This window comes from Python bivittatus, unplaced genomic scaffold (genome assembly GCF_059951505.1).
Source record: "Python bivittatus isolate LINGU-HERP-01145 unplaced genomic scaffold, Pbiv_v1 ctg000590_np1212, whole genome shotgun sequence".
In the NCBI taxonomy this organism is placed as follows: domain Eukaryota; kingdom Metazoa; phylum Chordata; class Lepidosauria; order Squamata; family Pythonidae; genus Python; species Python bivittatus.
In genome coordinates, this window is record NW_028277086.1 from 20,640,372 (window position 1) to 20,658,384 (window position 18,013).

At 38.4% G+C, this 18,013-nt stretch overlaps 1 protein-coding gene across 4 annotated transcripts in view; it reads right to left on the minus strand.

The window, feature by feature from the left end:
• Positions 1–3,299: 3,299 nt before the first annotated feature.
• ATP6V1C1 (ATPase H+ transporting V1 subunit C1) overlaps positions 3,300–18,013 on the minus strand; it is a 39,960-nt gene continuing 25,246 nt past the window's right edge. For 3 of the 4 annotated variants that reach the window (XM_025166293.2, XM_007427599.3, XM_025166292.2), the window contains 6 exons: positions 17,197–17,265; positions 16,554–16,646; positions 16,380–16,473; positions 13,082–13,179; positions 8,093–8,219; positions 3,300–4,334 (listed from right to left, as the gene is read on the minus strand). In XM_025166293.2, the coding sequence (XP_025022061.1) occupies positions 4,239–4,334; positions 8,093–8,219; positions 13,082–13,179; positions 16,380–16,473; positions 16,554–16,646; positions 17,197–17,265 (577 nt within the window). In that variant the 3' untranslated portion in view covers positions 3,300–4,238. The remainder of the gene's footprint in view (positions 4,335–8,092; positions 8,220–13,081; positions 13,180–16,379; positions 16,474–16,553; positions 16,647–17,196; positions 17,266–18,013) is intronic. The other variant, XM_007427598.3, reaches the window with a different exon arrangement.

The window sequence follows — 18,013 nt, forward strand, 5'->3', positions numbered from 1 at the left end:
GTGGCTGAGTTCATATATCACTCTAAGCAATGAAACTCAGCCAACAAACCACAGATTACTGTATCTGAACTTCTCCTTTGGGTTCATACAACATACTAAGTTGAAACTGAACAATTATATTGTGGCTTAGTATGATGTGTGAATGCAACCAGTATGTTACAAAAGATCTTTCACTTCCAGTATGCTGGCAATAGTTTCATTCTAGAATTCTGGAAAAGGGGAAATGAAGACTATATCATCATGTTTCAATATTGATGCAAAAACCTATTCACAGTGACATTTTGATGAGTCAGTTTAGGGAGGGGGAGATTATTTTACGGAAAGTGGAATCCTTCATTTTGTCTATTCCACATAATTGCCTAGCAGCACACAGCCACTGCCTGGAAACTGGTGAGTAGGGTTGTGTACACAAATGAAATGGATTATATTTCTGAACACCAACAAATGTCATTTCCTTTGCAAGCAACCTTTGTTTCCAACATCCTAACATTTCTTCCTTCTCTCCAAACACCTTACTGGGGAAAGCATTTTGCAATGTAGAATTTCCCCTGCTCTCGATTCTAGAAAACATATCCCATCTCATCCCTTTTTTGAAGGGAGCGGAAACAAAGCCTTACAAGGCAAGATCGAGAGGACAGGGTAAGTTTAGACTTCAGAGAAGATAGCATTTTTCAAAACCCTGAAAGGAAGTCATATCAAGATATGTTCTCCACTGTCCTACAAGGTCATAGACCTAAGTTGAGGGGAGAAAAAGAATTCCAAACTGTAGGGGTATTTGGCAATTGCACAAATTTCTGAGGAACATAGCTGGGTCTCTTTTACTTAATATATTCATACAGAGGCTAGGCAGCCACTGGTCAAGAATGCTTTAATTTGGATTCTGGTACTAAGCGAGGGCTTGGACTCCATGGCAAAGAGGTTCTTCTTCCATTTCCGTGATCCTATGACCTCCTGACTGTGGGGAGCAAGAGGAATAATCCATCTAGCTTTTTTTGAATCTTGCTAACTTGGGATTCCCTGCTTGTTGATATACCTCCCACATGGGGATACCATTTTTATATAACCATTCTGGGTAATTGGTTTTACTGCTAAGCTAGTGTTTCTAGTGGAAACACAGCACATCTCACTTTTTATGTTGCACTGTTTCTCTCTTTTAAGCAGAAATATGTTCTGTTATCTGCTGTTTCCTTTTCTTGGTTATTTTCCTGAATATTTTACCCTTGGTCATTAGCTGCCTTGAGATACCAGCAAGGATGCAAATTCTAAGTGCTGAAAATAAATGTGAAAAATGGACACTGACCACAGATGGCAAAGATAATCCCCCTGTTTTAATTCAGATCAATGTATTCAAATTAGACATTGTAGACTCTGCAATGACTGTTACTCAAGGAGAACATTCTTCCCTGACAGCCCATGGAAACTAAGCTGTGCAGAAGACGTTGTTGCTTGGCAACAGAGAATAATTCTAAAGAGCAACCTTTGCTGAAGTGGCAGCTTTTGAAAAATAAAGAGGAACGTGGGACAGGTAAAGAACAAGGGAGGAGAAACAATTAAAGAGGAAAAGGGAAATTGCTTTCCTCCAAGTCAGAAAATTCTAGAATCAGTTTATGTGCTCTTGCCACTAAATATTTTCTCATGTATCTCGGTCTCTCATGAGAAATATATGAAAATAATCAGTGGAAAGGGTGATTTATGTAAGAATTCTTTTTACAATCTTAATTTACAATAAAGAGAATGCTATCAGGCATAGTCTAGATTTAGAGACATTATTGCAATTGCATTTGAAGCAGAATATTAGTGAAATAATAATGCAACTTACAGAAATAACTTCTTGTACTGTACTATTTTATTACTTCTGGCTGGCTGAATGGAAACATTGCATTGTCTACAGACCTAAAATTAAGGGTACCTCAGACAGATAGGAAACCAAACTGTAAAACAGATTTGCTTGGAACTCAAAATACGACCTTAACAAAATTGTACTTGTCACTGCTATCCAACTGTTCAGGTTACACTGAATTATTGCCAAACTTCACAAGAAGCAAAAAAACAACAAACTGATAAGAAAAAGTACCTTACATCTGAGAGATATGCAAAAGTGAATCATGCATTCATGTAAGCACATGCTTATAAGCATTTGTTATAAATGCTGAGGAAAAAGGAAAATGCTGTACAAATGGGATATGACTGACCCTGCTGTGCTGGAATTCTCATACAATCAGCAGCTAAGACTGGCAGATAAGCATCCCAAAATAATAACATCAACAGTTCCAGAACAGAAGTCACAGACTGGCAGTGTCTTAAACTTAAGAACAGGAAGAATCTACGGTAGCATACTCAGACTGACAAGGAGAAATATAGCTCTGGTCCACGTGGAATACTGTATTCAGATGGAAGGCTTAAGGGCAACCAATCCATGCACTGCAATGCTGGACTGCATACATATTAGCAATGAGGATACGCTTGTTTCACCAAATCCATCACTTTTTCTGTACAAGAGGTCTTCGTAGCAGGCCTTTCAGCCTCTTCTACTGCAACCATGCAGCAACCAATCGTCCAGGGCAAAGTTTCCTTGCAATTCTATTATTGGTTTGCTACTGGCAGAACAAGGCTGAGAGAAGCTTTCTAACCATTTTAAATCTGAAAGGCATTTACACATTATAACCAATTCCCTCAATAGGGCTGATCACGGTTTGAAACAAGGTTCTTCATCATTATCCTTGGCTTCAAACATTCTTCCCTTCCTAATTGGGTTAGCATCTGCCAGTATCATCTTCTGTTTTTTTAATTTTTCTTCTCAACATCCATTCCTCAGGATATATTTTGTGCAGCTTCAAAGTTTATTTTCTACACTTTAAGCACCAGCCAACTTATTTTGCTTTCTCTGTAGGGTTAATGAGGTCATTAATACTTCTCTATTTTTTAAAATGCACTTCATAACAAAAACTTCTTCTAAGGTAGTAATCTTCACTATGTAATCTTTGATATCAAACTTTGCAAAATTTGTATCTTAATTGTTGAATGTGTTTATGGCAATGGTCAGAGTATATTCAGATATTTTGTCCTTTAACAATGGAGCTTTCTGGAAGTTCAGACCCATCATTCTACATCATGTTTCAAAAGCATGGTATCATTCTCTTAAATGCTTTTAGCTGAGTAATGTACTCATATTAGCCTTTGACCCACAATTTCTATTTTAGCAAAAGGCAGAAAAAGAATGGTATAAACACAAGTAAATTCTAGCATTGTGCTTTTCGCCTAACAAAAAATTGAAATAGCATTTATCATAATAATGTATATTTTAAAATGGCGCAGGGGTGCCCCCTCGTGCTCCAGAAACATAGTACACTTAGTGCTATACACTAAGTGTATAGCAACCCCAGTATCTGAATATAAAGCTAATTTCACCAACAAATTATCAGTCAATATGGGCTATTGCACGGTAGCTCTTCATGACTCCCATTTTTTAATGCTATTGCATGCATGCATATGTCATATCACGTGAAGTCAGCCATTGTAGCTTGTAAATCATGATTTATACCTTAGCAGAAACAGCAAACAATGATTTAATAAACCATACTGAAACAAATCATGCCTTAATGCAATGTATAAACCAGGTTTATGGAGAAAAAGTGGGGCCATATGTTTCATTATGACCACCATAAATGCGACTGCTTTTGTAATTCTATGTTTTTACAGTGGCACATTAGAACAAAGTCAAAAGGCAAGACAATTGTACAGGTATTTTTATTTTCTTGGGTGAATGCAGTGCTTAATATCTTGTAAACTTAAAACATTCAGAAAGCATCGACTGAGTATCAGTCTGCACATATTTTACATCACAATTAAATTACAATGTTTATAGCATATCTAAGAAACACAGTGAACAATGGTGTATTTCCCCACTATCTTGTTTTGTAAACAAGGTCTTGATGAGGCATGGCATGAAAGCGGAATGACCTCCTTCTGTTTTTTTACTCTTTAAATAAGGGACTATTTATAAATACACTCTGATTCTCTCAATATACAATTACAGACCTGATATATTAAAAACAATACTTACATTTCTCTTTAAAAAGAAAATGTCAAGAGATGGACCACTAAGGGAATTAATTATTCTCCTATGCAAAGGGAGAAAGAAGCAAGCACAGGTTTATGAGAGATTTGGGAGTAACGTTCTTCAACCTTTTTTGCTTGTACATAAACACTATGAGAGGATCATTAGATTCAGAAATAATCTATTTGAAGTCAAGCAAGTTGCAGTCTATCTTGTAGTACACATAAGGATAGTATTCTTGCTGACTGAGATTCAAACCTGGAATATCCATAGTTGCCTGAAAAGATTAAAAAAGCATATTAATTATAGGGTTAATCTAGCCAAAAAATTAATGGTTGCATCTTTGTCTCACAAATGTAAAAATTATCCCCCAAATTCAAATCAAAGCAATCTAAATGTTACATTTTTCTTTAGTTTTAAATTCGATCTTAAATCAATACAGGAAACACTGCAGTTTTGTATGCAAAAAAGGTAAAGTATGAGATTGATTTCTGATGACTATATAGCCCCATTTATATTTTCTTGGCAACAGTATGGAAGTGGTTTGCCATTGCCTTCTTCTGGGATAGAATTTCTTTTACTTTTTTTTTTTTTAAATTTCCCAGTCTAGCCTATTGCCCTAGAATTTTCGGGTAATCTCCCATCCAAATCCTAACCAGGTCTGACTTTGCTTAGTTTTTCCTAGGTCTGTCAAAATCAGCTAAGAGGTTGCTACCTGATGGCTCCATGGCATCTCCAGCAAAGATTGGGGAACAATACCTGTCTGAATCCCTAAAGATCCATTTCCAATCTGTGAAAACTAGGTTACACTAGAGCAGTGTTGTCCAAACTTGGCCACTTTAAGATGAGTGGACTTCAACTCCCAGAATTCCCTAGCCAGCATGGCTGCATGACTGGCTGGGGAATTCTGGGAGTTGAAGTCCACTCATCTTAAAGTGGCCAAGTTTGGACAACACTGCACTAGAGGGACTAACAAGCTTTTAGGAATCTGATTTATACAGGTACGTTCCTGCTATCCCTGTTTCAGACAGCAGAATGGACTAATATAAATATACCCAATGAGGTATATATTTTCATCCCCTTCTTTATCAGTGCAGCAACAGAGGAATATATCCATGTTTATTCTTTTCAGCTTATATTAAGATTCCTGCTATTCATCCTTTCAGCGTTAAGATGCTTGCAGTTTGTGAAGATCCCAAGTAAAGATAACAGTTGTCTACCTAACTACAAAAACAATTCTAAATACTGACATGGTTTAAGCCAAGAACCCAGACTAATCCTCCTCTTCAAGCAGAATCTTAACACGGGCAACGAAGAATCAGTTTTGCTTACTGTAGAGACAATCTCAGAGTTCCAGGCATTTAACAATAAACTTTGCAGCACAAAAACAAAACTGCTACTTGCAAAGAACAGGCACAAGAGGGCTGTGTACTGCTTTATTAAATGTCCCTGGGATAGAAAATATTTGGGAAAATACTATAGGACAAGGAAAGGAATAAATGAATGAATAAGAAGCTGAAAATAGTCAAATATCAATAGGCACCATCCATTCATCTCTGGGTGGCATAAAGTTCAAAACAACATCCAATACAATTAAAAAAAGAAGACAATAACAACCTGGGAACTAAAACACCCAACACGCTGATAAAATTCCCCCAAAGGTACATACTTCCTAACCCAGAACGTGGAAAAAGAGCCAGGTCTTCAAGGCCTATTTAAACGACAGCGCAGGAACTGGGCAACTAGGACCACTGGAGAATGCTGTTCCGGATGGTAGGTGCCATGACAAGGCACAGTGCCTGGGCCCCAACAGATGACACTGTTTAAAAGATGAGACCTGGAGCATGGCCATTCTGCCAGAACTTACCAGATGGGCAGAAACAATGGGAGGAAGGTGGTCTCTTAGATAGCCGTGAAAGGCTTTGTAAGTCACAATCACCACCTTGAATTGCACCCAGAAGTTTGGTAACCAGTGGAGCTTACATAGCAGAAGTGTTAAATGGGTATACCAAGGTTCTGGTGGTCTTCAAGGGCAACCCCTTGTAGGATGCATTGCAATAGTTCACATGCGAGGTGACTAAGTCATGACTGACTGTGGGAAGGTATTGCCAGTCCCCAAAAAGGCACAATTGACACACCAGATGAATCTTGGCAAAGGCCTCCTAGCCACACTTGCCATCTGCTCTTGGAGCACAAGCTGCAAGTCCAGAAGGATCCCCAAACTGCTCAGTTCTGTCCAGGGAAGTGCAACCCCATTCAGAACTAAAGATGGAAAGTCCATAGAACCAGGAGAGCCAGAAACATATAGTGACTCAGTCTTGTCAAAGTTGGGTTTAAGCCTGTTTCTCCCCATACTGATCCCAATAGTCTTCAGGTTCTGCGACAAGACCCTGAGAGCATCACTTGGCCAGGTTGGGTGCAGGATGTACAATTGGGTATCATCAGCATACTGATGATATTTAACCCTATGTTGATGTTTGACTCCACCCAGTTGGCTTTCAACAGAAAGGATGACAGTGTCGAACCTTATGGTTCCCTTCAAATGAGGGGCTTCTGGCTCAACCTCTCCCCAACCCCTGTCAACACTGTCTGCACCAAGCTGCAGAGATAGAACTACTGCAGCACTGTGCCTTCCACTCACAATCCCTGCAGACAAAGAGTATATCATAATCAATGGCATCGAAAGCCACTAAGAGATCAAGAACCAAGATCATTGCACCACCACTATCTCAGTTCCACCAGAAGTCATCAACAGGTGCAATCAATGCCATTCCCAGCTGACCTGAACTTGATTGAAAAGGATCCAGATAATATGCATTATCTAGAACCCTCTGAAATTGCAAACTGTCCACCTTCTTCAGAACTTTCTCTTAAAAGGGAAAGTTGGAAACTCGACAAAAATTATCCAGCACTCTTAGGTGCAACAATAGGTTCTTGAGGAGGGGATGCATCACTGCTTTCTTCAAGGCAAACAGAAGCATTAAAGATGCATTCACCATTGAATAGACTCAGCCACACATCATCACCTGGACAGCCTTAGCTAACCAGAAGAAACAAGGATCTAAAGAGCAGGTGACTAGGTTAACAAACCCAAGGATCCTGTCCATTTTCTCAGGAATTATAGAATCAAATGGCTCCTAGATAATAGGACAAGGCAATGCCTAAGTCAGCTTTCACAGACTCAACCAGAATCTAACTCGGATTAGATCTAAGTGACTTTATCCAGCAGGCACCTAAAATGTTCCTCAGCCTTGAAGATACTCCTGTGACACCTCCCTCCCCAAGAGAGAGTGGGCCACCTCAAATAAGGCTGCTGGTTGGTTACCTGCAGACACAATAAGGGCAGAAAAATAAACATGTTTTGCTGCCCTTATCACCACAAAGTAATCCCTAATGTGGGCTCTTACACATGTTCGGCTAAATTCACTCTTTGTCGTCCTCCAACAGCGCTCTAGGTGTCTCTACTGTTTCATTTGCTGGAACCCTTCAGAATATCAGGGAGCCCCCAGGATTGAACAAACACCAACAGACCACATAGAAGCAAACTGATCCAAAGCCTTGACACTGATTCCAGGTAGTGACATCACAGATACAATCCAGGCTCTCTTATATAAATTCTATCTCTGTTAACAAGCAATTCCAACAGAGAACAGAGTGCATTATTTCGCATTACCAATAGATTAACTCATGCTTAATGGGAAATTAACTTCACCACGTTTTTCACTACTTGTGTGCTGACACTGAAACTAATACTTCAGTCCTGTGTATGTGCCTTGTGACAAGAGCCTGACTATCAAGAATTCTGTCTCTATTAGATCAATACTTAAGAGAACCCAGCAATACCTTTTCATACTAGAAGCTGGGGCTGAGGCTAGACAAACATCTATCTTAAATACTTTAATATGGATTGCTGCACTGGGCAGGGAATTGGATGCTATGATTCCCTCCAACTGCATGAATCAATACAATCAGAAAAATCTACTCAATGTCATGGCAAAACCTATAGGTAACTTTATTATGATATAAATTACTTACATCAATGATTGCTGCAGCACTACTATCAAGGTGTTTGTACAAATCATAGAGGACCTCTCTTAATTTCTTCATTGTTCTCTTATTGGGTTGAAGGAGCATAGCCTGGAAGTTAACTGGCAATCCATACCTAAAGATATGACAAAGCAATTTTTTTGAAGCTTCCAAATAGTATTGACTCACTGTTCTTTCTCAAATGCTAATTAACTTGGGCGGGGGGGGGGAGAGAAGAACATTCATCACTCACCCTATTATTTCTCACACAACATTTTTTCAGTGTTGGGCTCAAATTTCTCTGCATCTTTCTTTCAATTTAAGACATACTGTCAATACATTTTCCTTTGAAGCACTACGTATCATGTTCTATTATCTCCAGACTATTGAAACCACCACAAGCAATTTCCATTTCCTTAAATTATCTCCTTTCACTTTGTCCTCCTTCTGTTAGGATTGGAATGCTAAGAATTCTCAGCACTTGTCCACAGGGATAAGAATTCTGGGAATGGGAGCTGCAATGTATCTGAAGGGTAGCAGCTTGGGAAAAGTGCTAAATTGCTTCTAGTAGGTGGAAAAGGACCATTGGAAATTACTTGACAGTTATATGCAACTCACAAAGGGAGTTATGAGTAACTGTTTTTCCTCTGCAGCTAAGAAATTTGACATTAATGTATTGTCGAAGGCTTTCACAGCCGGCATACGATGGCTGGTGTGGGTCTTCCAGGCTGTGTGGCTGTGTTCTTGAAGTTCTGTTTCCTAACGTTTCACCAGCACCTGTGACCGGGATCTTCAGAGTGCAGGAGCACAGACAGGAGCAGTTCTCTCTGTGCCCAGGGTGATGTGACCCTTTTTGTGGGTATTTATAGAGATCTGGGCGGGGGAAGGGGGGATTGGGTGTGGGGGGGGGCTGGGTTACTGAGTGGCTGCTTGTTTTGGTGTCAGAATCTGTGTGTATCTTCCTGGGGATTAGGCAGGGTTTTTTCTTCTTTTTATTTGCAAATCATGGTGGAAAATAAGTATTTGGTCAATATCAAAAGTTCATCTCAATACTTTGTTATATATCCTTTGTTGGCAATGACAGAGGTCAAACGTTTTCTGTAAGTCTTCACAAGGTTTTCACACACTGTTGCTGGTATTTTGGCCCATTCCTCCATGCAGATCTCCTCTAGAGCAGTGATGTTTTGGGGCTGTCGCTGGGCAACATGGACTTTCAACTCCCTCCAAAGGTTTTCCATGGGGTTGAGATCTGGAGACTGGCTAGGCCACTCCAGGACCTTGAAATGCTTCTTACGAAGCCACTCCTTCATTGCCTGGGCGGTGTGTTTGGGATCATTGTCATGCTGAAAGACCCAGCCACGTTTCATCTTCAATGCCCTTGCTGATGGAAGGAGGTGTTCACTCAAAATCTCATGATACATGGCCCCATTCATTCTTTCCTTTACATAGATCAGTCGTCCTGGTCCCTTTGCAGAAAAACAGCCCCAAAGCATGATGTTTCCACCCCCATGCTTCACAGTAGATATGGTGTTCTTTGGATGCAACTCAGCATTCTCTCTCCTCCAAACACGACGAGTTTAGACCAAAACGTTCTACCTTGGTTTCATCTGACCATATGACATTCTCCCAATCCTCTTCTGGATCATCCAAATGCTCTCTAGCAAACTTCAGACAGGCCCAGACATGTACTGGCTTAAGTAGGGGGACACATCTGGCACTGCAGGATTTGAGTCCCTGGCAGTGTAGTGTGTAACTGATGGTAGCCTTTGTTACTTTGGTCCCAGCTCTTTGCAGATCATTCTCTAGGTCCCCCCGTGTGGTTCTGGGATTTTTGCTCACCGTTCTTGTGATCATTTTGACCCCACGGGGTGAGATCTTGCATGGAGCCCCAGATCAAGGGAGATTATCAGTGGTCTTGTATGTCTTCCATTTTCTAATTATTGCTCCCACAGTTGATTTCTTCACACCAAGCTGCTTGCCTATTGCAGATTCAGTCTTCCCAGCCTGGTGCAGGTCTACAATTTTGTTTCTGGTGTCCTTCAACAGCTCTTTGGTCTTGGCCATAGTGGAGTTTGGAGTGTGACTGTTTGAGGTTGTGGACAGGTGTCTTTTATACTGATAACAAGGTCAAACAGGTGCCATTATTACAGGTAACGAGTAGAGGACAGAGGAGCCTCTTAAAGAAGTAGTTACAGGTCTGTGAGAGCCAGACATCTTGCTTGTTTGTAGGTGACCAAATACTTATTTTCCACCATGATTTGCAAATAAACTCTTTAAAAATCAGACAATGTGATTTTCTGGATTTTTTTCCCCATTTTGTCTCTCATAGTTGAGGTATACCTATGATGAAAATTACAGGCCTCTCTCATCTTTTTAAGTGGGAGAACTTGCACAATTGGTGGCTGACTAAATACTTTTTTGCCACTGTATAGTCATATAGTCTACATGATACTTACTCCATGGTTATATACTTGCTTTTGCATTACAGGTAGTCATCGCTTATCAATTGCTCACTCAGTGATCATTCAAAGTTACAATGGTACTGAAAAAAGGAGATTTTCAACCAGTCCTCAAACATGCGGCTGTCACAGTGTCCCCAAGGTGATGTGATTGCAATTCGGGCACTTAGCAACCAGCATGCATTTACGACAGTTGCAGCATCCTGCAGTCACATGATCGCCATTTGCAACCTTTACAGCTGGCTTCCAACAAGGAAAGTCAATGGGGAAGCTGGCAGGAAGTCAGAAGTTGCAGTCATGTGATGTCATGCTTAACAACCACGAGTGATTCACTTCACAACTACAGCCGAAACTGATGTCATAAGTTGGGTACAGTCATATGATGTTTCACTTTACGACCATGATGCTGAGTGACAAAGTTGCCAGTCCCAATTGCGGTCAGGGAGGACTACCTGTACATTTCATTGACAAAAGAATTCCCTAGGGATTTCTTTGGGTACAACAAAGTCAAGATTAATGTGGATTTTAAAAATCATTATGTTAGATGCACCATATTGAGAATATGGAATAGTTACAAACCCAGGTTGTGTCTGAAAACACCTTTGTGGCTCTCAGCAGAAGATGCATTTTACAGACGAGAAATAATAAGTAAACACAAATGGCTAGTTTATCGTGAGATACTAGAATTTTGTCAAGGGGAATATAAAATAAAATCAAGAGAACTGGTGGCTAAGGGATATAGTTGTCAAGGGTTTTCTTATCTATAGTTATTAGAAAGAGTTTATAGTTCTGAACATTGTAAGACTAGGTTTGAAATAGAATTGTGTACAAACAATGAACGTGTAAAAAAGTTTATACATTGCTAAAATGTATAAACTTTTATTTCAATTTGAAACAGAAGAACAAGTGAAAGACTATATGATAAAGTAGGGTAAAAATTTTTATTATAATATACAGATGGAATAATGGGAAATATGTGGTTGAAACAATTGAAATTTACACTGTTATAATCTTAAAGAGAATGTTTATAAAATGATGTACCATTGGTATATGTCAACAGAGTAATTCTCTAGAATGTATAAAGGCACTTCAAATTTATGTTGGAAATGCAAAGAAGGGACATTTTATCATGCTTGGTGGACATGTAAAAAAGCTAGAAAATTTTGGATTCAAATACACACACTGATTCAGAGGATTTTAAAGATTAATATAGAAATAAGACTAGAGGTTTTTCTTTTGGGACTGATGGACAAACAGTTGGAAAAAAGTAATGGAACTTTGTTTTTGTATGTGATAACTGCAGCAAGATTATTGTATGCACAAAGATGGAAAGCCTCGGCATTACCCACAATGGAGGAATGGTTGGTGAAGATGATGGAACTTGCTGAGATGGCTAAATTGACTTTTTTGATCAGAAAAAAGACAGTATCTACATTTATTGCTGACTGGAAACCCCTTATGGACTTCCAGTCCAGAAAAAAAATGAACTTATGGGTTTGATTATTAGATAGATTATAGAAAGAAGAGAGTCATGTTGTAACCACAGAGTAAGAGGTAAATTTATAATTGTACTTATAACTGCTGTAAAGAAGATTGAAAGCCACTTCTTTGTATATTTTTTCTTTTCTATTTTTTTCCTTTCTTTTCCTTTCTTGCACTTTTAGCTTGCTTGCTTTCTTTCTCTTTCTTTCTTTCTTTCTTTCTTTCTTTCTTTCTTTCTTTCTTTCTTTCTTTTTCTTTCTTTCTTTCTTTCCCTTCCTTCCTTCCTTCCTTCCTTCCTTCCTTCCTATTAGTTTGTATTAGTTTTTATCCTCCTTTTAAAATTTTTAAAATAAGTTTATTAAAACAAAAACACAAAAGAATTCCCTAGGGATTTCTTGGAGATGTTTCTGCTGTTTGTAACCCACAATGGATTTTCTGTTAGTCCTTGTGGGCTGAATGACTTCAAGAAGAGGAGCTTTTGGAATTTTGGGCCCTGTGTTACCTTCTACCCATTTTTATCTACTCAAGTGGAAACTGCAAGTGACTGATTTCAGCCTTTTTCCAGCTATGAAAGGACACCTAAAAAAAAAAAAAGCAGGACTTTTCTTGGCCTCCTGTCAGGTTCTGTGGATCCTATATGAAAGAGTTCAGTCATGTAACTGGTTAATGACTAGTTCAGAGATAATGCTTTTAAACTCTTTTGCTGCATAATGAAACCATGGATTATGAAGTTGGCTAGAAAAGATTAGCAACTGGATGATAGTTTGGATGAAATGCTAAACTGTAGTAATCTAAGCCTGAACGAGAACGAGAGTTACCAACTCTCCTCTCACAATTGCATTTACCTAAGATGAACTATATGAACTCAAGTGGGAAGGGGGGGTATGTTGTAATTTCATTCTTATTTACATGTGTATGATTTGCAAAGTTCTTTATTAAACAATTCATTTCATCTATGGAATTTGGTACTTTTAAAATGAGTTCATCTACCAAGATTTACTAAACTGAGGTATAAAATAGTTGTAATTCCTGAAGGAAGTGATATGAAGACAAATACCTTAGAACAGATTCAACGAAGACTCTTAGGGCTTTCACGTGAATCCATGCAATGAAAGCTTCACTGAAATTCACTTTTAGCCACCGGACTAGAGGCCCCTGTGATTAAACAGAAAAAAGCAAGAAGCCATTGTAAGCATTAGAAGATTTTCTACTGTATTAAAGTGTGTGTGTGTGCATGCACACACACGTGTGTGTAAAACTGTGGTTACTGCACTTCTTTCAAAGAATAGGCCAAAGCATATCAAAGTAATTGAACTAATTAAGCACAGTTGTTGTATTTAATATTTTAAGCATTTATACACTGCCATTTTATTACTCAATACTCAATTAAGTATTATTTAATAACAACATCAAGAACTGCAATATCAGTTTTAGGAATACTGAAACTGAACATCACAAAAAAGTAGGAAGGAATAAACATATAGCATTGTTATAAAAGAATAAGCAAACAGTCTAGTAATACATGAGAAAGCAAAGAGTCAGTCGGAGTAGAATTTGGAAGTGGTTAAATTTGTAGCTTTCATCCCAAAATGTATCAATAGGTACCAGGTTAGCCTCACCAGGGAAGAGACTGCATAAGGGAGATGTCACAACCAAGATGCCCCTTTCTATAGTCACTACCGCTAAAAGCAGGAGTCAAAGGGCCTCTGATGATGGTCTTCATCCATTAGCAGGTTCATATGGTGATAGGCATCTACAGACCAAACTTTTTAAGGCTTTAAAATAGTTATACAATCCTTTAGGCAAAAGTTAACAGAAGGCAACAGAATGAGTTTGTACTGGAATGAGACTAACTTATATTACAATACAAACTAATTCTATGGAATATAGGGCAAACCTCGTTTGACAAAATACATGATTTCATGCAGAATTATTGGACATTATGGAAATAGTTGTGATCACAAATGCTTTGGATACATACAGGAGAGTTCATTCTTACAGGTTAATTATATATAAAATGCCTCTTCCTTGGAAGCTGAAGAGGGGACTGATCAACCACATGCGAGCCATAGTCTCTGTAAAGGTTCCAGAGACCTAGCATTTCTGCATGTCAACTGGAAGACTGAATAATCTTGCACAGAATTGGAATCTTGGCAATGCAGGATGCAAATATCCCTGATAGCATATCATTCATTACTGACGCACTTTCAAACGACTCTTAATTATTAGGACATTTTCTGAAATGTTTGGCTGAAATCTTATTTACTTTCCTGCAATTTCCAATCATTGGTTTTAAACCTAACTTTTGGAGCAAGAGAGAACAACTCTATTTTCATCTCTTACATGACAGTCTTTCAAGTACTTGAAGACTATTACATGTCCTCTTAATTTTTCCTTCTGCATAAATAAATCAACTGTTTCTCAAGGGGCTTGACTTTTGATACTCCAGTTTGCCATTGATCCTTCTTAAACTGTGGCATTCAGAACTGAGGTAATTTCTCCATGCAAAATAGTTCAAACTATTTTTCATGGCCTGGATATTAATCTTCCTTCTAATATAGCCTATGACTATTAGCTTATTCTTTAAAAAGCACATTGGATCTACTAAGACACTAATAATTTCCTTTCATATGTCTATCAAGCCAGGTCTTCCCTACCCTGTACTTCTATTATTTATACCAAAATGCTCAATTTTATATTTATCTTTGTGATTTCAAATCGCCACAGTAATTTTGAATATTGCTTCTGTTTTCTGATTGTGAGGAAATCAATCTGGGGTTGCTGGCTGCATCTAGGAAAAACAGCTGCAGCAGGCAGAAACACTTTCTACCTCCATTTTCCCAAAGCTTGTCTCAGCTCATGCCTTTTCCCAAAGGGCTGTAAAAGTTTACAGCCCCAGGAACTTGAGAGGAGATGGGCTCATTCATTTATTCATTAATTCATTCCCCCACTCACAGTTTACTCATAAGCATCCATGCCAGTGTTTCAGCTGCCTGGCTAATTGAGCTACACCCTGACATCTTTAGGAACCTGTTGATGTCCATAGGGAGTCTCACCCTACCCAGGCCCTTAGCTTACACAAGCAAATGCTAAGACAGAGGGTGTATAGGAGTAAAGGAGATAAGACAGCAAGCAAACAAGGAAGCAGGAGAGGATGTCTGGAAATGTACAACTATTACAGGCAGGCAAGAGAGCAATCAGTCAAATGCCAGGACTACAAGCTATGATGAGCAGCATATCTTGGTGTGATTCATACATGGAGCTTGGCTTGAGAGCTCAGCTGGAGTTCTGAAAAGCAACATTCCTTAAGAGCAGAGCTTGGAGCTTGGCCTGGAGCTCAGCAGCAACCAGTAAAGGAGCAACCACACTGAGGAAGCACCTCATCCCAACAAGTGCAAGAACTTTTGGAGGGAGGCAAAGGCTGTATGCCACTTTACTAACTTTAAACTTTTGTCTGTTTTAAGGATTGAGCATTAAATACTTATTTATGCGGCTACATCTACTTGCAAGGCCTAGGCGGGTGGAGTTATCCCAGAGCAACAGCCTATTGTTGGGGAAGGTGTGTGCCACAATAAAGCATTGTGTACAGTTATCTGCTATGCTGTGATATGTTTGTTTGGAAAACAAAGAACTCTCACAATGGTGATAGCTATCCTTGTCAAAATTTGTTTAGCAGCAAAGGGCCAAAGTCAAAAAATCTTATTATTCAGCAATCTAGCAACAGTACTGTCCAAACCATAGTTTGAGAAGTTGTCAACAAGGACCTGTTAGGAAACACCGTAAAATGCTCTGCTTAAAAGTGCTATTCTTGTTATCTACCTGGCTCTAATTTTTTTTAAAAGGAGAAAGATGACTTGATTCTTGATAAACTTTTAGTAACCCTTGCTTCTTAGTAATCAATGCATTCTTTCCTAGACATTCAGACTCATTGTTTAATAAACTATTCTAAAAATTCTCCACGAAATGCAAAAGATCATGGATAACCATTCTGAAACAATACCTACATGCTCTTTTAGCGCTTAGAGAAGAGCGCATCTGCTATTTGATATCTGAACTCTCTTCCTTATCTGCCCTAGTGCCCTTGCATCATTCATTCTACCTTTTGCAGGTCAAATATAATTCCCTGATGGAAGGAACTGAACAAAAGTGGGACCGAGTACTACAGCTAAAACTATAGCTGCTTTGATACTTCTTGTTAAAAGCCTGTTTTGAACATCTAGTAGTTAGGATAACAGAGCTTATTTCTTAAGCAGCGTACCTTGTTTATATGAACACCCTAAAACAGAAATCAGCAGTGGAAACAGTATTTCAAAAAATTACTTCGGTATTTAAAGCAAAAATATCACTGAACTTACAAACTGTTTCTTCTTATCAGTAGACAGCCTGTTCATTTCCTCTTTATCTGCCTTCATCTCTTCTTCATTATACTGAAAGTCACGGACCATAAATCTGCATTGGGAGAGGAATACAATTTGCAGGTTGCTGTACAGCTATTCCTTAGCAAGAAAATAAAACAGGGTTTCACTTACTTCTTTTCTCTTGCTTTATGTTTGAACTCATCAACTGCCTTTCTGAATAAGGTGACATTACACAGGTAACTATCTTGGTCCTCAGAAAGAACACTGCAAAGGAAAAGATGCCAGGGTTTGTAAGACAAAAAGCTTTAATGAAATTACAAATTGGAATAAGAACTCTAGTTGTAATTCAAAACTGGTAAATTGATTTAGTAATGTGTAACATTGTAACATTTAGTTTACAATGTTAGATTTAAGGCAGTATGTTTTGATTAGAGAACAATAACTGCAGTTCACCTATGCCATCCTGTTAGCAGGAGTAACAGAGATCATATTTTACATGAACAGACTCTTCTTCCTAACAAACAGTGGCTACACAAAATGCAACTAAGAGCTTTGCTACAAGCTGTAATTTCACTGCACTCAAGCATATTTGAGTACAGAGACTTGCATTGGTTCTACAGGGTATGGTTTAGGTAGAATAACTCAGTTCAAAATCAAATAACAGACAGGAAAAATTTTAGGGAGAAGAAATATTTAGAACCTTGTGCAAATGGAATCCTTAAAACATATATTCACTCTATTTTGGTTTGTACCCCAATCTATTGCTCCAAGAATCAAGCATATTAAAAGGATATGAAAAGTGAAACAAGATTACTTGCTGGATCGAGGGACTATCATTTCTGTCAGTCTTTCATACTCCTTCATCCAATCATTGTAATTTGTCCTGAAATAAAAAAGTAATAATTTCTAGTCTTAACACAAATATCAGGCATGCAGAAGAGAACTGAATCCTTTGCTCCACTGTGTTATAAACTCTTTGCATAGACTAGCTAGTTTTCAAAAAGTTGACTGCTTTTTCCATGTTCCAGGCGGTGTCTGTTTTCATTTCCAGCTACAAAACTTCATCAACTGTTCGTCAAAACTGCACGATTGTTGTTTTGCTGCACCATCCTTTGGAAATGGCTTTGGTATGCTAAAAGAACTTGTAGGAATAGGAAGGACTTAAATTTCTTGTTTATAAATGGAAAGACTATACATAGTTCCATGCACCCTGATTTCTCCTGCCACAGATCCACATCAATTTAACATTCTCAATGAAAACTTTTCTTTTTTGACCGTTAAGAAAATCTGTGAAAAGTTGCTGAATGTCTTAAGCATGTCTAAAGTAACGCTACATTTAGCAGAAATTTCCAGTTTTTTTAAAATGAACATTCCAAAGAACCATTAGCATTCTCCTAACAATTCAGCTACAATCTTAGTACAATTTATCTTGATTACAGTGTTATTACAAAGAAAATAATCTGTTTATTAGAGCTACTAATATTTTACTAAAATTTCAGGGGAAGATGCAGAGTTAGGCAAATATAGCTCTAAGAAACAAAAATCGGATTAATTTTGGGAAATTGTACAAGCTAGCAGTTAAACAAGTCAAGCAACTCAGGAAGAAGTTATTGTGAGGGAAATCACACCTT